General features: G+C 46.2%; 1 protein-coding gene across 1 annotated transcript; it reads left to right on the top strand.

Moving 5' to 3' along the window:
• Positions 1 to 1,994: 1,994 nt before the first annotated feature.
• Positions 1,995 to 10,590, top strand: YWHAH (tyrosine 3-monooxygenase/tryptophan 5-monooxygenase activation protein eta). The gene is made up of 2 exons (XM_080909689.1): positions 1,995 to 2,270; positions 9,170 to 10,590. The coding sequence occupies exons 1-2, from the start codon at positions 2,184 to 2,186 to the stop codon at positions 9,821 to 9,823; spliced, it is 741 nt and encodes a 246-aa protein (XP_080765815.1). The 5' UTR covers positions 1,995 to 2,183; the 3' UTR covers positions 9,824 to 10,590.
• The last annotated feature ends 13,780 nt before the right edge of the window (positions 10,591 to 24,370 follow it).

The following is a 24,370-nucleotide window of genomic DNA, read 5'->3' as shown; positions in this document are numbered from 1 at the left end:
CTAGCAGTTGGGAGGCAGAGGCAAGTGAATCTCTGTGATTTAAAGACCAGCCTGGGCTAGATAGTGTGAGAGTGTCTTAAAAAAATTTAAAAGGTCACGTAAAGCTTAGTTTTTAAGATACCCCATGATCCCCTTTAAGGTGACTTGGTTCCCCACCCCTGGGTCTGTATTCTCATCTCTTTCAGGTTCAGCCAACTTCTTTTGTGTTCAGATCTCCTCAGAGGCAGACTCGCACCTCTTCTGGGGTTATTGCTGTGTTGAGCATGTACCAGGTGCTCAGAGCTCCCTGTAGGGAAAGTGCCTTCTGCACACGACTCAGTGGTAAGAAGCCAGGTGTGGTGGAACATGCCCGAACTTCTGTGAAGAGGAATCGAAGGCTGGTGAATTCCTGGGGCTCTAAGGCCGGACACCATAGCCTAACTGGTGAGTTCCAGGGCAAGTGAGAGATCTGTATAAAACCAAACCAAACCACATGAAAACAAGGAGCTAGTGAGATGGCTCAGACAGGGAAGGAAAGGAAGGCTCTTGTAGTTAAGCCAGATGGCCTGAATTCCTCTCTAGGACTCACAGGGTAGAGAGATAGGTCCTACAAGTCATCCTCTGACCTCTGCACACTCACCCCTCACACTCCTCATCCCTGCTGCCCTCTACCCAAGTGTATGTAATTCTTTAAAAAGTTTAAAACTTTCTATGTATATGTATTTTTTAAAATGGCTGCTGAGGAGACTTCAACATGAGTGCACACACTCTGAACCTGAGACCCCTTCTGTGCTACAGTGGGCATCATGGTTTTTCTTATGTATGTGCATGTTTTTTTCAGACAGGGTTTCTCGTCCTCTAACAGCCCTGTGTGTGTTTTTTTCAGACAGGGCTTCTCTCTGTATATCCCCAAGTGGTCTAGAACTCAGAGATCTGCCTGCCTGTGTCTTTGTTTCGTGGCTACTGAGATTAAAGAAAGGCATGCTCCACCATGCCAGGCCGTTTTGTTGTTGTTTTAACTGGAAATTTTCTAGCTTGAGGCCCAGCCCAGGGACCCTTAGCACTGAATGACAGGATCGGTAGAGGCTTAGTTGACCCACAGAAATCCAATAAGATATTGAAATCAGACTTTGGTCCCTCCACATACAGGATATGTGACCTTGCCTATATGTTTTGCTCCTTCTTCCACCGAGGCTCCACCTCAGGCCCTCACTCATTTCCAGGCCAGCTCTCTGCCTCTGACCTCTAATCATTAATTCCCTAAAGAGATTTGAATCAGGCTAAGTCGACCCGGCTGGTTGCCAACCTTTGGTTTCCCAGGATCGTAGATTGCACTTCTGCTATGAAGAATGGAGGACCTGCTGTGCCCTTCGTAGAGTGGGTTGTATGAAATCGGTTAGTGTTAGTCAAGGCCCAACAGTGGGCCAGCTCCCCGTAGGTTTGTCTTGAACGCTACTCGACTCTGCCAAGCTACCTATCCCTTCCCGTGCGAGCCAGAGCTGGCCCAAGGTCACTTATAAGGATGGCAGCGCTACACTGCATTATGGTGGATTCTAGTGTGTCTGTCCCAAAGAGCAGGACCCACACCACGCCGCTGCCAGAGCTGACCGAAGCGCTGGGTGTGGCCACACCGAGCAAGGCAGCGCCTCCGCTTCTCCATACACGGTTATCTGCTTCTCAAGCCCGAGCTCTAACATGGGTTCTGTGGCGCTTTCCTGGCCTGGGCTGCGGCAACGCCTGCCCGTGGTACCACCATCGCCGCGCCCCAGCCGCTCCCCACCCTCCAACGCTGCGGCGGTAAAATGCAGCACTCCTAAGGCGCCTGCGCAGCTCTCCAGCGCGGCCCTAGCCGCTGCTATTTATAGTAGGTGACGTCACCTTGAAAAAGACCGTTAGGGCTGGGCCGCCCCGCCCCCCTCCGTGGCTCTCGGCGGGCCGCTCCGAGTGCGCAGGCGCAGTCGCGTCCTCCCCTCCCGCCCGCGGCGCCCCCTATCCTCTCTCGGCGGCTCCGCGGCGCTCGGCACAGCGCGTGCAGCCAGCCAGCGAGAAGGCGCGAGCGGCGGCGCAGCTAGCAAGCCTCCCGCCAGCCGGCGAGCCAGTGCGCGTGCGCGGCGGCGGCCTCGGCGGCGACCGGGAAGCGGACGGGCGGGCGAGCGAGCGGCAGGCGGTGCGGGCGTGCTAGGCGAGGCCGAGTCGGGAGCGACATGGGGGACCGAGAGCAGCTGCTGCAGCGGGCGCGACTGGCGGAGCAGGCGGAACGCTACGACGACATGGCCTCCGCCATGAAGGCGGTGAGCACGCCGGGAGCGGGGCGGCCGGGGGCTGCGGGGCGGGGCGGGCCCGGGCCTGGGTGGCGGCTCTCTCCCTGCGCACCGCCACCTTTTGGGCGCGGCGGCCGCCGGACTCTCGGTTTCCTGAGGCCTGGCCGGGGCGGGGTCTCCCCAGGCGGCCTCTAAAAGGCTGGCGGGCGGGGGTCGCCGCGTCCTAGCGCAGATCCCTGGTGGGGGAGGGGCTACCCGAGGAAAGGAGGAAGTCGGCGTTCCTGCTTCTAGACCCTTCTGCCGGACCTGGGGCGAAACGCGCTTTCCTTCCACCATTCACCCATTTGTAATAAAGACTCATCCGCGAGTGGAGACCCGTCTCCTGGTTTTCTATGCTACGACCTGTTTGCTTTGCTTGTCTGAAGTTGGTCCCCCCCCCATTTCCCGCACCCCGGGTCTGGCTTTGTGTAGGAAGACCCCTTTCCAGCAGTCATAGGCGTGAAGGAGGGTGTGGGTCCTATCATACATCCCAACGGTCAGTGCTGCGTGCCTTCCTGGAGATGATGTGAAAATGAAGCGAACCTGGGTGCCTTTGCATTCCCGATACCCTCATAGATGGATCCTGCAGCTTGATTTCCGGTAAAGGAGACATGCCCAGCCACACCCTAGCGAGTATCTTAGGTTAGAGCCTACCTGCCTATCAGAGACTTTTGAGTTCTCTTACCACATCACTATAGACGACTCTTCACATCGTCCTGGTTTGTTTGTTTGTTTGTTTGTTTTCTAAAAGATTATTTCTTGTCAAGGTCACACGCAGAAGGCAGAATTACAACTGTGGCTACTAGCTCTTAAGACTAAGGAGAAAATTTCCTTGGACTCCTCCTAAATACATGAACATTTTTGAGGGTGAGACTCAGAAACCTGAATTTTAGCAGTCCTTGGGCAGTTTTTAGCTAAGTAGATCATATGTCATATAGCTGGTCTTTCTTTGAAAGGAGTTTTTTAAACCCAGATACTCCATACAAATTTAATTTGGAAATTTTATTTTATACTACATGAAATAGAAAATTGAGGCCAACATTTAGGATTTTCCAGGTAAGAACGATAATCAAGTTATCTTTTCTGCAGTGTCCTGGTATACACTCAGCAAAATGTCTCTGGAACCCAGCAACATCACAGGTCATTTGGTGATTCTGATTTCAGCATTATGGTATGCTGTTCTGGTTAGATAGCAAGTATTCATGCATACCAAGGAGCGTTCTAGGTCTGGGGTCTGAACTTATTGTGGATTCTTTAAGAAAATGGATTTAAAATACAGCTTTGGAAACAATATTGACATTACTACTGTGCACCCTGAAAGCCACCTCTATCCACACACCAAGTCACTACTAAATGGTTCTAGGACTATGCAAGTTGAGGCCTCTCCCTGAACAGCTGGGTGAAGAGGCCTTTGCTCAATATGTGAGTGAGATTTGAAGACTGCAGTTTAGGGAGGCCCTTTGGAAATGAAGATGATATAAAGGAAAGGGGGAATGGCCATCAGATATCTGGGGCTATCAACTATCCTGAGGTGGAAAGCAAGGAAAGACTAGAGAGATATTACAAGAAAAAAAACAATTTCAGCAGGGGGAAAAAGGCTCTCTGTGGTTCTAAATGGCCTTGAATGTTCTGCAATTTCCTGCTTGTATCCACAGATGTTCTCTGGGGGCATCAAGGTAAAGGTAACATTTTGCAAAAGCTAATAGACCTTTGTGTTTGAAATTTATAATCTGTCTAAAATGAATAATGGGTTGGAAAAGACACCAAACACTGAGAATTTAATATTTGTACCATCAAATTCATGGTAAGACATTCCCTCAAATTAGCTATTAAAAAGGAGTGTTTTCTATCAAAATTCGTGTTTGTCCCACCTGTGTTAGTGGGATGTACTTTTATCTCATTTTGCCTTGTTGTAGTTTGTAGATGAAATTCTTTAAATGTTAATGAGCCATCCATTAATAAGCCTTAATTAAAGCGTTAGGGAAGAGTGAATTCTAGTAAGCTTATTGTTTTTTAAAATTTCCCCTTTTAGATAGGGTTTTGTGTATACCGGGCTGGCCTCAAACCTAGTAAATAGGTGGGGTTGGCCTTGAACTCCAGATGATCCTGCCTTTACCTGTCAAATGTTGGAATCTCTAGAGTGCACGCCTGCTTAGCTTCCCTCTGGCTTTGTTTCAGGCAGTTGAAAGGCAGGTAAGTACACAGTTGTAGAGAGTGGAACTGGATGTTGGCTTGATGGAACATCCAAGGCCACTGCTCTGACCTTGAAAGTTTTCCTGGCTTCAGGATCTCTGAAGTATAAAACTAGGAATGCTTGTGTTTCTAACAGGTCATATTGTCTTTAATCTTCAAGGTTTTTCTTAATGTAAATGGTTTAATTCTTGTTGCCTATAATGATGTTTCTTAATCCAGCAGTGTCACCTGGAGGACAACAGTGGTAAACCTTAAGAATTTTGGCTGGACTTGGAGCTCGGGTGGTAGAGCAGTTTGCCTAGTATGTTGAGGGCCCCAGTTTTATTCCCCAGCAACACCTCAGTACATTAGAAATAGTGGTGTTCCTTCAGATGAATTGAAACTCATAATACGAAAAGTCAGCAAATGTTTCTGAACAGAAGCTCAAATAAAAAAAACCTTGAAGCTCTTCCTGATCTCATACCTAGCCAGGTTGGTGGAATTTAATGTAGACTCTTAAGTAAGCTTATTAAGTGGGATGAAAATGTTAGTGTAGAAGGACTGTGAGATATCAGGAAAAAGGAACCTAGGCTTCCCGTGACTATTGATAGGTAGAGAGGTGGAAGCAATTCAGTCATATCTTCTATTCCTGAATAAATTATATCAAAACATAGGTGGTAGTTGTGAAATTATAAAGTGAAAGCACAGTGTTGTGCAGTCTTACAGGCTCACTGATTTCAAACCCAGGATCCTCTTGCCAGTGCCTCCTGAGGGCTTGGCTTATAGGCTGTGCCGTCACACCCAGCTGCTGTAATCCTTTAGCGTTGGCAGAGCTTAAGAGGAATGTTGGATTTGATGAATATGAAGTTCAGGAAGCAAAACTGCATTAAGGAAACATGAGTTAGACAAGAAGAGGCAAAAGGCCCTAACAGAGGTAAAGGGCTCTAATTGCCAACAGCTGGGACATGGTGAGAAATGGGAGAAGCAGGTGCTGTGTAAAAAGTGAAAGACCTGAGGAAGGCAGAATCCTGTGCATTTTTTAAGATGTAACAAAAACTGACAATATGGCATTTTTTTAAGGCTGATTCTTATGTCCCTCCATATGGCTTAAATTTCCTAAGTGGACCAAAGTGGTCTCTGCTTCTTGAGTACTGGGATTAAAGGTGTGGGCCACCACATATGCTAACATGAAATCCACTTTAGTGCTGTTTGAAGTAAATGAAAACTAGGAGAGACCTGTTTTTCACTGAAGGGTTTTAGTCAATACATAAGCTGAAGAAACAGCTGTAGTGCTACTCTTTCCTTTAGAAATGTGTGATGGCTCATGCTTGTAATCCCAGCACCTGAGAAATTGAGCTTGCACAATTATTGTGAGCTTAAGACTAGATTGAGCTACTCAGATGGTCAGAAAACAGTAAAAGTTTTGGAGGGGTACCCTAGTGTTTTCTGTATTGTATTCAGCAAGTTTATGTAATTTATTGCTTTACTTTTAGATAGTTATCCAGTTATTATATTAACAGGTAGCTGTTAGTCCGTGTGCTTATTTTATTTATACTGATTTGCCTAGTGCTAGGGATTAAATCACAGGGCCTTGTGCTAGCGTATGCTCTTTCACTGGTTGACTCCCTCAAGCCTCATATAATGTCAAAACAGGTGTCTGCAGGTACTGTTTGTAATAGCACCATTTTACAGATAAGATGTCTAATGGTTCATTTTGTCTTGGTCAGATATAGTTGTAAAGCCAGAATTTGAAATGTCAAGTCCTTTCGTGTTATACAATGTCCCATGAAGTTACAGGATAGTTTCTGATGTATGTTGTTATACTATTGTTCCAGTGACTATATAAGTGTATTTACTAAGCAGTTTATACTTAGTATATCTGCCAAGTTTGTTACTAGTTGTGGCTTAGCTACAGTGGACAAGTATGAAGGGGAAGTATGTAGGTCTGAATATTATCTGTTCTGAAGGCCATGAGTCTTAAAGCCACTAGTTGTTAAGAATTGGTTGAATTCGCCTTTCTGGCTATGAATTGCTCCATTGTACTTGTAAGAGCTGGTAGGATGGCTTAGTTGGTAAAGTGCTTATACAAACATAAGGAGCTGAAATGGATCCCAGAACCCACATTAACAACAGCAGCAGGATAGGCAGTGAGCAAATGCTTGTAACCCAGAGCCGGGGAGGCAGAGATAGGCTCACTTTTCTTCTAGCCCAGACTACTGGTTGAGTTCCAAACCATTGAAAGTGACCGCTGCCTCTGAGGGTCTCAAAGATGGGTGATTCCTGAGGAATGGTATCTGAGGTTGTTCTACACAGACACACACACCATGGTGTATATTGGATCGTTTGAGAGTATGTGTCTGTGTTTTGTGTGCGCACACACACACAAATTTAAGAAATTATTCTATTGTTTCTCCATGTTGACTTCATTGTATATAAGGCTGTGGGAGCACCAGGATGTCCCCTGATGTCCCCTGGTATCCTCCCTGGAGACAGCCTAGTAGTGCCAGCATTTTAGTATTCTTCACCCTTCCTTCCTTCACTAATGTTCTGTTCCTCTGCCATAGGTCTGGACACTTCCAAGGTCAAAACAGCAGGGCTTCTGAAGCCACTAGTCCTGGGCCTTCAGAGACAGTAGTGTGCAGTAAAGCCAGTCCTTTGGGTTGAAAAACAACAAGGCAAAGTCAAGTTGTCTCCTAATGTTTTCATTGGACCAACAATAAGATTAGAGTGTTAAGTTATCTATCTGTGCTGATTTTGAGCTTATAATGTAGCCTAAGTAAGGCTTGAAATCACAATCCTCCTGTAGCTGTGATTATGGGCCTGTGTTACCATTTGTGCCTGACTTCTGTGTCAGTTTTGTTTGCTCAGAATTTCATTTGGTAATGGATATCTCCCAGATTAAGAACTTTTAAGTTTTTCTAGTCATTGTTCTGTTTTTGGCACTGGGTCTATTTTTATCCAGTTTATTGCCTTATGAGTAGTGGGAAGAGGCCCTTAGAGATTTCTGAGTAAACACATGGTGTCATAGGAAGATATGAATTACCAACAGACTGTTATTGTGACTTAATAATGCTGTGTAATCTTAGAGCAAAGGATGTGTGAATCAAGTGCCATAGACTTGAGAGTTGGGTGCCCAAGGTTGTGTTACATAAAGACAACAGTTAAACTGCTGAACAGCTAAACAGAGGCTGCTTTTGTTATTTGTTGATTATTTTGGTTTTAAGAAATGGAGAGATGCCTCTAATCCCAGCTCTCAGGAGGCCAAGGCAACTCGATCTATGAGAGTTGAAGACAGTCTGGTCTATATTGTGAGCGTCAGGACATCCAGGGACACACACACACACAAAGACAGAAAAAAAAATGGAAAGACTAGGTTTTTATAAAATTGGGAAGGATTTTCTGAGGAGTATATGGTGCATACTGCTTTTAAAGAGAACTATAAACTCTTGGAGAGACTCGTTCAGTTCCTAGCACCAGGTGATTCACAGCCACCAAATAACTCCAGCTCTGGGTGGGTCTGGCATCTCTGAGTTTTTCTGACTTCAGATACCTGTATTAAAAATACAGTCTGGTGTGCAAAGTGAGTTCCAGAATAACCATGGCTGTTACACAGAGAAACCCTGTCTCTTAAAACAAAACAACTAAAAAAAAAACCACCCACAGATTGGGTACCTTAAAACAGTAGAAATATAATCTACATATTTGGAGGCTAGAGATCTAGAATTCAGGTGCTGGCAAGGTAGAGTTTGCTCTGAAGATCCAGAGAAGAATTCTTCCTTGCCACTTAGCCTATTATGACGTCTGCCAATCCTTGATGTTCTTACATATAAAGGCACTGTCATTCTGGTCTCTTCTCCTTGTGTCACATGGTGTCCTGTGCCTGCTTGTCTGTCTCCAAATCTTGCTTTTCTTTTAGGGATAGGAGTCATTGGGGCATGAATTAACCTTAAGTAATTGTACTACAATATTTATGCTTTCACATAAGGTCACATTAGCAAGCACCGGAGACTAGGATTTGAACATAATTTTTTGGGGCACACAGTTTAGTCTGGAGTAAAATCTAATGTTCTTTCTGTTAACTGTATAGCTGGTTCACTTGGACTTGGTATCATAGAAACCAAGAAAAGCTGTAGCTGGTAAAATTGAATTTTTCCATTTAAAGTAATGTTTGAAAAATTTACGGCTTCCTTGATTCCAGTTATGCAATTTGGGGGAGGGGGAAGATGGCTGCTAAGGTAGCATTGTTTCCTTTCAGCAGAGTTGGGTGCTTACTAATGTACTGTTCTCTTAGTTTGGGTGAAGCTGGAGGTACATGTGAATAATACCACAGAGCCAAGTCTTTAGAATAGTGTACTACCTTCCATGATACCCATTCAACCATTCTACCAAAATGAGAACATCATTTAAAAAATAATTGTTTCTGAGCAGTGGTTAAGTGCGCCATTAATTCCATCACTTGGGTGGTGGGGGCAGGCAGATCTATAGAACAAGTTGAATTACCTTAGGTCCTATCATGTCCTGGGTACTGAGATCACAGTAGCATATGCTCCTGTACCTGGCTCCATTTTGAAAAGGATTGAGAGTTTATGTTGAAATACTAAGGTCATTGGCATATGTTACTACCCGGCACCAGTTTGAAGATTGTTCATCATGTTGAAGGGATGAGTCTCTAGATACTGGGGCTTTGTCCTCTTATCTTTACCTCTGATGTTTTACAGGTAACAGAGCTGAATGAACCACTATCTAATGAAGATAGAAATCTCCTCTCTGTGGCCTACAAGAATGTAGTTGGTGCCAGGCGATCTTCTTGGAGGGTTATTAGTAGCATTGAGCAGAAAACCATGGCAGATGGGAATGAGAAGAAGCTGGAGAAAGTTAAAGCCTACCGGGAGAAGATTGAGAAGGAGCTGGAGACAGTTTGCAATGATGTCTTGGCTCTGCTTGACAAGTTCCTTATCAAGAACTGCAATGATTTTCAGTATGAGAGCAAGGTGTTCTACCTGAAAATGAAGGGTGATTACTATCGCTACCTGGCAGAGGTGGCTTCTGGGGAGAAGAAAAACAGTGTGGTTGAAGCTTCTGAGGCAGCGTATAAAGAAGCCTTCGAAATCAGCAAAGAGCACATGCAGCCAACACACCCCATCCGGCTTGGCCTGGCCCTCAATTTTTCTGTGTTCTACTACGAGATCCAGAATGCACCAGAGCAGGCCTGCCTCTTAGCCAAACAAGCCTTTGATGATGCTATAGCTGAGCTGGACACATTAAACGAGGATTCCTATAAGGACTCCACTCTCATCATGCAGTTGCTGCGAGACAACCTCACCCTCTGGACGAGCGACCAGCAGGATGAAGAAGCAGGAGAAGGCAACTGAAGACCCTCCAGGTCCCTGGCCCTTCCTTCACTCACCACCCCCATTATCACTGATTCTTCCTTGCCACAATCACTATATCTAGTGCTAAACCTATCTGTATTGGCAGCACAGCTATTCAGATCTGCCCTCCTGTCCCTTGGGAAGCAGTTTCAGATAAACCTTCATGGGCATTTGCTGGACTGATGGTTGCTTTGAGCCACAGGGCGTTCCCTTTTTGAATTGTGCAGAGAATTGTGTTCTGAATGAGGCATTTTATTATGTCTGGATCTATAACAAATCCAGGTGATGGTAATTGAGCGTAGAAAGGAGAATTAGCCAACACAGGCTATGGCTGCTATTTAAAACAGGCCGATAGTGTTTTGTTAAGCAGTACATCTTGTGCATGCAAAAATGAATTCGACCCTCACCCCTTCCTTCAGCTAATGGAAACTGACACAGCAACAACTTGTTCCTTCACCATCAGCTTTATAAACTGTTTCTCGTGAGCTTTCAGCAGCCCCTGCTGTGCCTCTTTAAATTATGATGTGTGCACACCTTCTTTTCAATGCAATGCATCAGAAGTTTTTGATATGTGTACTTTTTTTTTGATTGTGATTAAGAATCATGGATTTATTTTTTGTAACTCTTGGCTATTGTTCTTGTGTACCCTGACAGCATCATGTGTGTCAACCTGTGTCAATTATGATGGGTGGTTATGAAATGCCAGACTGCTAAAATAAATGTTTCGGACTTAAAAAGAGTAAATAAATGCTGCTTTGGGGATATTATCTGTGCCTGACCTTGATTCCCCCCCCCCCCGTGCCCCTTTCTAAACATCACAGCATTAATCATATATATTTAATATTCAGACTCCTGTCTTCTGATTTCATTACATACTTTATAAAGCACAAAGTAGTGTTCTATCAAGTAACACTTTTCTAGCCACTGTCCTTGTTAAATGATTCTTGTAAATGAGCCAAGCAAGTGCTGCCTTCTGTGGCTGGAAGTCTCTGAGGTTTGGTTTGTGTCTGTTGGGAGGGTGTTGTTTAATACTTTAAGTGGATATTATAAAATGCTAATGGGGTGGGTGCAACCTGGGGCCCTGAGTTAGTTTTTATTGAATAATTTTATTGAATAGTTTTTATTGAAAATTCAATAATTTTATTGAATAATTTTATTGAATAATTTAGCCAAGTATTGGTTCACGCCTTTAGTCCTAGCCCTAGAGAAGCAGGAGCAAGTGGATCTCTTGAGTTTGAGACCAGCCTGGAACTTGGGCTACGATAGATCCTGTCTCAAAAAGATAATGAAATTTTTAAAACAGGGAGGGTTAAGTATTCTTTAAAATGAAAAAAAAAGGTGGTTAAATGGCTCAGCCGTTGACAGGCTTGATGAGCCTGGTTCAGTACCTGGAACTCACATGCAGAAGGGAAGAATGACTCCCACAAGCTGTCTTTTTACTGACATCCCAACAATGATTTTAATTTTTTAAAGACTGGGTCTGCCTGTCTGAAACTGCTGTATAGACCAGACTGGCCTCAAACTTGAGATCTGAAAGCCTCTTGGGTGCTGGGATTAAAGATGTGCTCCACCGTGCCTGGCGTAAGTGGAGTTCCGTGAGAGGGTCCGAGACCGCTATAAACGGCTGCATCATAAGTGTAGACTACTGATAGATTGCAGGCATTGGGCTGGATAATAACCATTCAAAAAGCCCATATGGGCACTTCTGCAGTGATTCCGGATGACAGGAATGCTACTATTTTAGACAGGAGAAAATGTTATCAGTCATGTCATGAAGGGACCTTGCTTCATAGAGGTAAAGCTTTGAGATCAAATCAGACAGTTGAGGCAGCTCAGTGGTAGTGCTTGCTTTGTATGAGTGAAACCTCAGGTTGGGTTCTCTTCACTACATAAACACCTGCTATCCCAGGACTTGGGTGGAGGCTGGAGGATTGGAAATTCAAGTTCATTCTCAGCCTAGTAGTAAGCTCCAAGCCAATCTGGAATAAGAATGTTTCTCAAAACAAAACTGGACTGTTAGGCTGGCTATGCAACATGAGTCTGTGGTCCAGCTAATTGGTAGGCCAAGGCAGAAAAGGCAGTCAAGATCAGGAGTTGGGGGCTGACATTTTACATATGGAGATATACCATGGCTATTTTGATCCCTATCTGAGATTAGACCCCAGAAAGATGCCAATGGCCAGCCTATTTCTTCTGCTTCCCTTCTCCAAGCTGACATCTACACAAGAATATTTTCAAGATCTAATGAAACTCTTGAATCCTCTGGCTGGAAGCCTCCTCTTCACTTCCACAGGGCTCTAAACCTTGACTGTCCAGAATAGCAGGTTGAGTGAGCTGAAGATCAAAGCAATAGTGTCAGAGTCATCTCCCAAGCTGCGCTTGCCAGGGTCTTCTAGAAGACAGAAACTATCATGAAGGGAGGGGAAAGGACACTTGTTATCCTGTGATCGAGTCATCTTGGTAAGAGAGCCTTGGTTCAGGCTAAAGAGATGGTTGGGTAGTTAAACATAGGTACAGCCCTTCAGAGAATTTGATTCTTAGCAACCCATGTTGCGCTGTTCATATAACTCCAGCTCCAGGGCATCTCGTACCCTCTTCTGGTCTCTGGACACCTGCTCTCAAGTAGATAAACCCTGCACAGACTCACAGAATAAGAATACACATTTTTCTACTCACTTTACATACTGCTCACCCCCCCCCCCCATAAGTCTTTAAAAAAACTTAAAAGTTTAAGGACTGAAGTTGGGTAATGGTGACACATACCTTTAATCGGCACTTAGGAGACAGAGACAGGCAGGATCTCTGAGTTGGAGGCCAGCCAGTTCAAGGATAGCCAGGGCTACACAGAACTTTGTCTCAAAAACCATCACCAATCCCCCACACCTCCCAAACTCCAAAGGTCGAAGTTGTAATTTAGTGATAGAGGCTGGCCTAACATGACCAAGGCTCTGGGTTCCATCCCCAGCCAAAAAAGAAAAGTGACTTTTCTAAGGTTAAATAGCCAGAAGGCAGCCTAGCCAGGTGCTTTGCAAGACTTCCAGGCCCTTGCTCTCCCATAACACTATGTTGCTTTCACAAGTGCACAGAAACTGTTTGAAACTTCAAAAGGACCTAGAGTTGTGGAGGAGGAGACATCTTTAATAAGATCCCCCTGCTTGCCTGTCTCCTGTCAGAGTTTCATTTGCCTTTTTAACCAGTTTGGCTACACTCGGGCACGTCCTGAAGTCAGGACCTTAACGCTTTTCCTCTGAGAAAGGATACTTTGTAGGCAACACAGTGACAGAGTAACTTAGCAGTTGGAAGTAACAGCACCAGATGAAGTGCAGCTCCATCAAACTTGTTCAATCTGCTCACTCAGCTTTGTGTGTGCCTAACATGTTCGTGTGTGGGGTGCACATGTGTGTGTATTGGTATCAGCTGCTTTCCCCAGTCACTTTCCACCGTATGTTTGGAGACCTGGAGCCCATTGATTCAAACAGTGACTGACTAGACTGTCTTGGGATTTTTCCTCTCTCTGCCTCCCCAGTGCTGGGATTAAAGGCATGAGCTGTCACTCCTGGACTGTTTTTTTTTTTTTTTTTTTAATGAGTTTTGAGTAATCAAACGCCCTTGTTCTTGTGGAAAACACTTCATTGACTGAGCCACCTCCCTAGCCCTTCTCTCTTAAGTCTTTACTGGTCTTCCTGGAATGACTTTCTTCTGCACTATTCAAGTTCTATGATCTCCTCTCCCCTTCTTGAGCCCATTCTTGACTCCTCTTGTGAGCCCACAGCTCTTTACCACACAGTGATGTTTATCATTTCTTCTCCACCCATTGGATCGCTGCTACATAGTAAGGATTGGGTGATGGCTTGAGATGCCTTGGTCAATTGACACAGACATGAGCCGCCTTCTTACAGGGCTAAGGTGGGATTACATGTGTGTATGTGTGTCTGTGCACATATGTGTAAGAGTATGTAGATACAATAAGAAAATGGAAATGACATTCAGGTTTTCCCTACTGGAACACAGTTCACAGTTTATGTGGAGGTTGGAATTTTAGAAAATTGACTGATGAGCCATTTGGATGGCTCAGCTGTTAAAGGTGCTTGCACCAAGCTTGCTGACCTGAGTCCAATTCTTGGAACCCATGTGATGGAAGCAGAACTCACTCCAACAAATTGTCCTCTGCCCATATGTAGACTCTGGCACGCGTTTCCTCCAATTAAAGGTGACTAGAAAGAATCTTTTATTTCTCTCCCTGTCTCCTGATAAACTATTTGCAAGACTTACATTTGGCATCTCTTCTAAACCGTTGATGTGATCATAAGTCTCGGGTCTTAGCCTTTTAGTCTTGTCTTTTGTGGTCTCTGGAGACATTTCCATTCCTGAGATCTCTTCTGGGATGGTCTCCATCTTCCTGACTTTTTCCTCTTGCACTTCCCCTCCCACTTCCTTCTGTTCTTTACATTTGTCTTTTCTGCAACTGCCCTCCTCTTACTTCAGTTTCATGGCCACCTTCTGGATTCCACCAAGATAGTTACTATGGAAACACATCTCCTGGAAGTGACATCATTCATTTCCTAGGCAACTGTTTCTATGGTAGTGAATATTAGATCACCATGGCAACCCTCCAGGAGTATACTTCTGCAGTGAAATGGGAAAACAGAATACTCTTGTGGTTTTTTTTGAGGGGGGGGGTTTGGGATGAATTCAGGGAGAATATATAAAAAGAAGAAAGGTTTCAGAAGAAAGAGCTCTGAATGCTTTGGGGGAAAAAGGGAGTGAATGTGAGACTGGAGAAGAGTAGAATCTCTGAGACCAATCCTTTCTTTTTCCTAATAACGGCTGATCATCTAGCATGTCACCAAGCTGGGATATTTGAAAGTGACAGGGACACCATTATTACTATGCAGGAGTGACATGTGAACACCTGATCTCCCCAAGCAAGCCACAGTAAATGATCCCCTGTCCATAATTACACTGGTGCCTGGGTTTATTTCCTCACCTATGGTTTAATCCAACAAGCACTGACTCAGCTATTTCTGTGTGTGGATCTTTGGGATGCCACAGTAAGCAAAACTAGGCCAGGTATATGTTGTAATGGGGTTCACAGTCTTGTGTGTGATGAGGAGAGGGAAATCTCACGGTTATTCCAAAACATGCTGTTGGGTATGGATGATGTGCAGGATCCAACAGGGAAGATACCCAGCTTCAACAGGTACTGGAAGCAGCTAGGGGAGGAGGCTCTATAACTAAGGGATGAGGCAGAGGGTGTGTGTGAGAGGGAAGGTTGTCAGGGGAATTAGCAGAGAAAATCTGGGCAGTGTGACTCACACAATTTCCAGTACTCAGGAGGCTGAGTTTTGTGGCCAGCCTGGGCTATAGGTTCCCTCAAGTTTTCTAGCCCTGGGAAACTCCTCGGAAAGACTTTGAGCTTGGTTGATGTGACTGAAATGGAGAAACACCGTAGACATAATTAGTCGGTAGAGCTGACAGGATCTCCTGAGGTCCCAGGTGAAGGCATGGAAGGACTTGAGCTGATGCCTAAGTCTTAGCAAAGATGTGGGCACTGACGGCCAGCTTCTCAGATGAGGAAGGTGGGTGAGCAGGGCTAGGGGAGAGCTGCAGCAAGAGAGGTGCCCAGAGGCGGCATTTAAGGAGATCTAACCCCCAAGATCAGCCTTGAAAAGGAGTGTCTACTGAGATCCTGTGCCCCTAGAGTGGGTTTTTGATTCTTTAGGGGATTGGAGGTGGAGGCAAATGTCCACTCAGCATTCAGCAGTACTGCTATCTCGTTCTTGTGTTTGTAGTGGAACCATCATCGAACCAACGGCCCAGGAGAGGAGAGAATAGTATGTGCTGATTTACTGCTGCTGCAGTGGCCTCACAGACCTGTGAGGTGAGCTCTTTATTGACCCATGTCACCAGGGAGGGGACCAAGCCTAGAGAGACAGCAGACCTTGATGGATCTTGCAGCATCATTCCTTATACCCGGTTTTCCCCATGAGCTCACCATTTTTTCTCTAGAAGGTGTTTCCCCAGTGTCTTTAGTTTCCTGGTGAAAGAGAGGAAGGAAGCCAAGTACTAAGCCCAGGTTCTCTTAGGCAAGCCACCATTGTTTTCCACGATTACTGAGTAGGCTGACGATCAGAGGGCCTACGGAGTGATAAGATGCTCTCAGTTTGGCAGAGTGTCACCATCAAAGCCAATCTCTCTCCGTTTGCAGGTGTTTTTAGCCTGTCTTGAAGAAGCAAGCTTCTCCAGGAGGAGGACAGGTGTGAGAGACTAAACATGGCTTGGTGTCTCGCCTTTCTTGTCTGGGAATGGGGCAGTGACACCTCACACGTCACAGCTTGTGGTGAGGCTAGATGAGATGAGTCAGGGACATGGCAGGGTCTCCCACTGTAGATCATAACTGATAGGTCTGAATGGTGATTAGAATTAGGACAGGAGAGCAAGAGGCATGGATAGGGCACAACAGGCTCGTTGGGTGGAGGAGGGAAAGGCAGTCCAGCTAGTTGCTGAGAGAGACAGCTCCTCACCATTTGGCTCCCAGGGGATGGTGTGATTTGGAACCATCCAGGATTGGCCTCTTGTGGGCAAAGAGGGCTTTCAGAGAAAGCCTGGAAACAAGCAGGTTGTATCCAAGACGATTAGACTGAGGGGCAGGGCAGGGAGCCTGGTTCCTCTGCCTACTTGTGGTCCTGTGCCTAGCTATACCAATAAACAACCGTGGTTTACTGTAGCCTCCAGTTATGGCCTCTTAAAAGCTAAAACTACCTGGGACTTAGAAAGAGTGACTAACCCCACCACACCCCATGGCACCCCACCACACAGGTTTCCACAGTCAGGGTTCAGCCTGAGAAAACAGTGTTCTCAGGAGACAGCTAAGGACATGGTTAGGCAGGTCTGAAATCATGAGGTGGAGGACTGAACTCTCACAGACCTGAAGGTGTTATCCTTCGATTTTTTTTTTTTCTTCTGAAAGGAAAACTCAATTTTGGTTTTAAGGCTTTTCAACTAATTTCATCAAGCCCATTCTGATTATAGAGCTACCTTCCCTGATTTAAAGTCAAATGATGATGGACATTATTTGATTCTACAAAATACTTTCGCAGAATAATGGCGTGGGGAATGTATGAATATGTCTTACTGATTCCTTACTGCATGCTCTGAGAGCGCTGCACGCACACTCCCAGGTAACACTTAAAAAGCCTCGGGCACGACACATCATCTGGAGAGCAGGTGCTAGCCTGTGAACAATCACATCCTACAACCCCTCCCAGTCAGCTTCTCTGGTCGCTGCATTGTCTCCTTTTCTGATATGGGGACATCCCTGCCACTCTGGACTTCCTTGCTTTGGCTCTATCTAGTCTCCTGGGTTTAGGAAGTAGCGGCTCCAGCCTGGTACCACTCTCCCAGGCATTTGCTGCCACCTAGCGGGCTCGCTGGTGTTCGCCAGCTCCACCGGAAGGCAGGAGCTGAGTTCGCTAGAGAATTTGAGGGACACCGCAGAGTCTCCCCTGGGAATCTCGGAGCGCGTTTTGAGATGCTAGGCTTAAGGCATGTTCAACCTTTTTGACAACGATACCACTTGTCATCCAAAAAAATTTACTCTTGAGAACCTTCTAAACTGTTATAAACTGGGTGATGCTGGCGCAGACCTTTAATCCCAGCACCTCGAGGCAGAAGCAGGCAGATCTCTGAGTTCGAGGTCAGCTTGGTCTACAGAGTGAGTTTCAGGACACTCAGGGCTATACAGAGAAATCCTGTCTCGAAAACAAACAGATAAATCTTATCGTTTAAGTTAGTGTACGATTTGGGAGGGGGAGTGTGTTGGGCCACATTCTTAATTATTCTCCACAGCCGCATGTGGCTTCAGGGTTGGATAAACCCGCGGGAATCGAGGATTACAGCCTGGCCCACTTCCAAGGCCAAGGGGAGAAGACATAGCGCATGAGGCAGGAGGAGGCTCCTTGAGCGCCTCCCTCTTCCTGTCCTGTCCACTAGGCGCTGCATACCCTTTACCCGGTGCAGCCAAGGGGCATGTGCTACCTGGTGTGGCCACGAGGTGGCAACTTCCAGCCACTTAGGGGCAGCAGGGAATCCTGAGGGGACATACTGAGTTCTGTGCTGTTAGATTGGATGGTCGGAGGGACTCTTGGTTAGTGTGCCTGAAGGGAACTGGAGACCAAGGCTGCCAGTCACTGCAATACTCCCAAGCAGTTAAACTGACAGCCAACCAATTCTGTGTTCATTTTAGCCAACCAGGACAGCCATTCTAGTTAGACTAGTCAGTCTTTGATCTAGTCATCCTGTCTGCCATTCTGGTCTGCCATTCTGTTAGCTTCTAGCATCTCAGTCAGTCACCAGGGGTCCCATATTTTCTCTATCAGACCCACAGGTGTTATTTTATTTTATTTTATTTTTTTGTTAGGTGTCTTAGTCACTGCTCTATGAAGAGACACCATGACCAAGACAACTCTTAAAAAAGAAGGCATTTAATTGGGGGCTGGCTTGCAGTTCCAGAGGTTTAAGTCCATGGTCCATTATCATCATGGCAGGGAGCATGGTGGTCTGCAGGCAGTCCCTGGAGCAGTAGCCACATCCTGATCCAATCAGTAAGCAAAGAGAGGGAGAGAGACCCTGGACCCCCGCTTGGGTTTTTGAAACCCCCAAGTCCACCTCTGGCCATGAACTTCCTCCAACAAGACCACACCTCCTAATCCTTCTTATCCTATCAAAGAGGTCTACTCCCTGGGGGCAAAGCATTCAAATAGGTGACATTTTGAGGGACATTCTCATTCAAACCACCACACCTGTCATCAAGGCAAGCATGTGCTGGGGCCATGAGATGGCCCAGCAGGCAAAGGAAGATACCCGTTAGTTACCTAGCCTGGTGAGCTAAGTTTGACCTCCCAGACCCCCCTGGTGAAAGGAGAGGACTGACTCTGTCAAGCTGTTCCCTGACCTCCACACTCGTGCCATGGCCACACACACACAGAATGAATAAAAACGTGAATTAAAAGGCACTTCTTATATGTAGTTTGGTGTGCAACTGAGGGAGAGGAGGGTCCAAAGCTGTTCACAGAAAGAAAATATGAAACAGAAAAAGCCAAGGAAATTGGCTTTTCTGGTTCAGAATCTTCTAGGACCTTGGGGAACTGTGGATGGTGAGGCCAATAGGATCTGGAGGTGACACTTGGGGCAGCTGAGATGCCATGTCCGTGTCTGGACTGGGTAGTGTTTCCGAGCTCAGTCTTTTACTTTGCAGGAGGGAATCTGATTTCGGAGAGGCTATGGATTTGGACTAAGGATGCCTCCCTCCTACCTTTTCATCCTGTGTTGAGTACAGCAGTGGGTCCGATCCTGGCCCTTCCAGGGAAGCCGGAGAGCCCGAGTCTAAGGCGAAGACAGCATTAAAGCAAATTAATTTTGAGATTTTATTTATTTGTATTTTATGTGTGTGGGTGTTTTGTCCTCACGCATGTGTGTGTACCACGTACATACAATGCAAGACCCATGATGCCCGAAGAGGGTCCCTTGGAACGGGGGTTATGGACAGAAACTGAATCTCTGCCCTCTGAAGGTGCAGTCAGTGCTCTGAACTGTGGAGCCATTTCTCCGGGCCCTGGTGACAAACTTCTTAGGTTTGTTCCTTGCACTGGTTCTGCCTCATTGCATTTCTCTGTGCAACCCCTTAACTGATTTGGACCCCAACGTTACCATGAGTGCTCCTACTGTGATATTTTCTGCGAGTGTTCACAAGCAGAATTGAGGAGGTGATAAGCCCCCTGAGGTGGAGGGAAGACACCGTAGCTTCTCTCTGGGCTTCTGTGGTATTGTGGGGTCATGTGCTCTGCTCTACAGTCTTCAAGGACTGACTCTTGTGCAGAAGGAAAATTCCTAAGGAGAGCACCTGAGGATATTGTGGAAATTTGAAGGTTGGTGTGCATCGCTGTGTGTGAGCAGTAGAGCTGGTGTGGATACCAGGAGTGCAGATAGATGTCTCCTAGGGATGAGGGACTTTCTGTTGGCCGGATTTTGGCACCTTTGTTGGGAAGAGGGTTCTGATGAACCCTCAGAAAGGGGGAGGGAATGGGCGAGTTTCAGGTACATGCTGGGACACTTCCTCTTTCTACCCTAGTCTTGCCTCTTCTTAGAGCCAGACCCCTAGTCACATTATGCACAGGACATTGAGATGGATATAGCTCTTGGCGATGAGTCAGGGACAGATCACTTAGTTGGGAATAGTTGAATATTCATTCAACAAGTATTTATTGGCTATCTACAACGAGCCAGCTTTTGTGGTCCGTAGTCGATGCCCCTGTATTGAGTGCAGGGTCTAAAAGAAGCAATAAGGGTGCAGGAGAAGAGTGGTTGCAGCCAGAGCTGAGACTGATCTGGGCTGTAAGGGCAGCAGAGGGGTTGCAGAGATAATGGAGAAGAACTGGGGGAACGCTCACCCTGAAGGTGACATGAACTAAGACCTGAAGGAGACCGTCCTGTCATAGGAGGAATGTTCCGGCATTGCTCACCCATTCGCATATTACTATGAGCCGCTTGAGAAAGTTCTAGTTGCTAGAAACCAGCCGGTGGTGGCACGCATGTTTAATCCCAGCACTCTAGAGACAGAGGCAGAAGAATCTCTGACTTTGAGGCCAGCCTGGTCCACAGGACGAGTTTCAGGACAGCCAGGGATCACACAGAGAAACCCTGTCTTGGAAAATCCAAAAACCAAAAACCAACCAACCAACCAAACAAACAAACAAAACCCCCCAAAAACAAAACTGTTGTGAAAAGATGATGTCCTGGGTTTTGGCATCAATGTTAGGGGAAGGATGAAGAGAGTGGGGGGCATATGGCTCATGGAGGTGTGGGGAGGCCTGAGGGCAAGGGAGATGCCTCTGGGGGGGCCCATGTTGGGAATCCCTTCCCCCTGAGGGACCAGCCAAATACCATTCTGTATAGTACAGAATAGAGTTTATTCAGGTCATGGGAGAGTTAAGAGAGTGGTAGAGGAGTAGAGGAGTAGAGGCACATGGGGAAGGGAAGGGGAAGAGGAGGGGTAGGAGTGGGAGAGCAAGGCTGAAAGAGAGCAAGAGCAAGAGAGGCCAAGAGAGAGAGGAGGAGGCAAGCAGCTTCTTTTATAGTGTCAGGTCACTGGAGCGGAGTATACCTGGCCACTGCTGGGTAATTGAGGGGTGGGGTATACCTGGCTGTTGTTAGGTAACTGAGGGGTGGGGTTTACAGAATCCTAACAAAAACAAACAAACAAATAAACAAAAACCTCAACCCCCCCAAACAACAAAAAGAAAAGAAAAAACCAAACCAAACAAACAAAACCCCCCCAAAACCAGAGAGCAATGGTACAGGGGAACCCCTTCCTCTCACGCTGTTGTGTTTTGACATGGTCTCCTTGTTGGTAGACTCAGACAATTTTAGAGAGTGGTGGTGAATTCTGAAAAAGTAACAAACAAGGCTGCGTGACAGGACTTATGCCTACGGATGAGGGACTCTTCCGGACGAGGTACTGAAGATCCTAATACATGGAGGCCCTGAGTTCGACTTGCAGCACCACAAAACAAATATGATTATTAGAGAATTAAAAATGACATCTGTGGCCTGTTTTAGTTCTGTCTTGTTCAATGTAGGTGGAGTGTAAAGGTCTGAGCACCAGGGGGCAGTAGCGGTCAGGAAACAGAAGGACCGTCAGAGAAGCTGCGGGGGTGGGGGTGGGGTCTGAGTTTTTGGTGGAGCTCTTCTGGGCTTTCCTTTCTGCGACCTTGTCAGAGCGCTGCTGTGGCACACTCCCTGAATCCTGCAGCTCTTGGCTGACACAGGTGAAATTGAGAAAGAGGTAGGAACGGGTCCAATGAGGTGACAGAGTCGAGCTGCTGATCTTTCTCATCCTCTTATCACCTCTGGCTAACATCCTCCTTCCAGTTCCACCCCCTGGCCTGAGCCGGGGCCAAACAACAGGTGGTAGTCAAGGTAAACAAGGCAATAAAGTTCATCAAGGTTAATTTATGTGAAATAAATGTGGCAGTACCCCATTTTCATCCATTAACTTTCTAAACACCTTGTTCAAAATGCCCCTGAGTGTTTCTAGCTGCCAGTAAGGCTTTCATTAGGGAAAAAGCACAGCACGGTGACTGGGGGTATGGCTGAATTTGCTATTTATTTTATTTTGGTTTATTTTTAAAAATCACGTCTTTCTACACATTTCCGGCTGTTCTGGAACTTACTATGTAGATCAGGCTGGCCTCGAAGTTAGAGATCCCCCTGCTTCAGCCCCGAAGTGCTGGGTTTAAAAGTGTGTGCCACCACACCAGGTCAGGTTGAAGTCACCTGATCAGGCCCCCACTGAGGACCCTGCTTGCTCCTTTGGGTGGCTTATGGTGCCATCCTCAAGTTATATCTTCAAAGACATCCATAGATGGAGCTATGCGAGGTATGGAGACCCAGGAGAGCCTAGGTAAGTCTGTATGGGTACGCGTGACTGAGGTCTTAGAGAGGCTCCAGGGGCAACAAAGTAAATGGCAAACACACAACTTTTCACTTTTGATGGTCGCATCCTTCAAAGTGATAAACTTTATCATTTATTTGTTTAATTAACTAAATTTATTATTATTATTATTTTCTTTTTGTAGTACTAGAGATTAAGCCCAGGGCTTTGTGCATTTCAGGCAATCACTGTGTGGCCATGCCCCTTGATCTAAGGCAACTTAGAGAGGAAAGGTTTTCCTTGGTCTGTTTCCAGAGAGGTAAGAGGCGGGCATGGCCGGGATACGCAGCAGCAAGTGGCAGGCGTGGCCACAAAAGCAGGGCTCACGTTTTGAACCACGAGTTGGAAACAGAGCAAACTTGAAATGGCACAAGTCCTTTCAAAGTCCTCCTTCAGTGACATACTTCCCCCAATAAGGCTGTTAGGATTCTTCCAAACTCCACTCCACCTGGCAACAGACAGGTGTGCTCTGCTCCACAGTTACCTGGCAACAGACAGGTGTGCTCTGCTCCACAGTTACCTGGCAACAGACAGGTGTGCTTTGCCCCACAGTTACCTGGCACTATAAAAGGGGCTGCTTGACCCTTCCTCACTCTCTTGCTCTTACCCCTTTGTCCTGAATACACTCAATTCTATATTATACTGTACTGTGGTTGGCTCCTCAGAAGGAGGGATTCCCAACATGGACCCACCAGAGGCATCCCCCTTCCCCCATACCTCACCACACCTCCACAGAACATCTTCCCTCACTCCCTTTATCTTTTTCCTAGCAAAGGCAACAATCCCAAGCTTCCCAAACAGCAGCATGAATTGGGAACCAAGTATTCAAATGCTATGGAGAAATTTCACATTTAAACCATCATAGTTTGCTTGAGTGTTAGATGCTATGTCTAAGAAGCCATTTGCTCATGGAGGTTTACATCTGTGTTTTCTTATAGAAGCTGTACTTTTAGTATTCTCTCTCTCTCTCTCTCTCTCTGACTGGGTTTCACTGTGTAGCAGTGGCTGGCTTGGAACTCTCAATGTACACCAGACTGACTTCAAATGTACATCTTCATTTTTTTTCCTTCTCCCTAGTCCTGGGATTAAAGATGTGCACTACCACACTGGGGCTATTTTTAATTCTTACATTTAAATCTTTGATCTACTTTTAGTTTTTTTTTTAATTAAAAATATTTTTTTTTGAGACAGGGTCTCTCTATGTACCTCTGGCTCTTTTGGAACTAACTCTATAGACCAGGATGGCCCCGAACTCACAAAGATCCACCTGCCTTTGCCTCCCAAGTGCTGGGATTAAAGGTGCACACCACCACTGCCCAGCCTACTTTTGCAGAAGATGTGAGGTAGGGGTGGGTATAGCTTCTTTGTGTGTAACCATCTAGCTGCCTCAATATTGTCTGTTGAGTTGTCTTGGAATCCTTGTTTAAAATCGATTAGCCATGAAGAAATGTAGCAATGTGACGACTCCTAACACTATCCAGCCATATTCACAGATCAGCCAACAGCTGAGGAGCTTCCACCCGCAGTCTGTGGGAACGCACACAGACCCACAGCTGGACGGTGTGCACAGACTGAGAGACCTTGGATGGCTCAACGCCCCTTCCCTTAGCGCCCAGGGAACTTTTTGGAAGAGGAAGCAGAAAGCGTAAGAGCTGTGGGGATGGACACCAAGAACACAGTGCCCTCTGGACACAGCAGGTCTGACACACATGTGGGCTCACAGGAACCGTGGCAGCGTGCACAGGGCCTGTACACATCTAAGCCACATGGGTCCCAGTGCAGAGAGAAGGATGAATGCCAGCCCTCATCCCTAACCCAGAAGCTATGTCTCCAACTGTCAACTGCTCACAAAGGAAAAGGTAGTTTTCCCAATGAAGTCTCACTGGGTCTACAAACCACACTACAAACCATGCCCAGTATAAGATGGCGCAACTCACAATGAACCCAGTGGTCTTTTCTGTAGGTTTTTTGTCTTGTTATGCTTGGTCTGGGTATTTTTACCTGACTGGTCTTTTGCTTATATATTTTGTGTTTTTATGAGCCCCATCTCTCTGTGT

Source organism: Micromys minutus (assembly GCF_963924665.1).
Source record: "Micromys minutus genome assembly, chromosome: 1".
Taxonomy (NCBI): Eukaryota; Metazoa; Chordata; class Mammalia; order Rodentia; family Muridae; genus Micromys; species Micromys minutus.
Note: the sequence above shows the minus strand (reverse complement) of the source record. Positions and strands in the feature narration are given on the sequence as shown.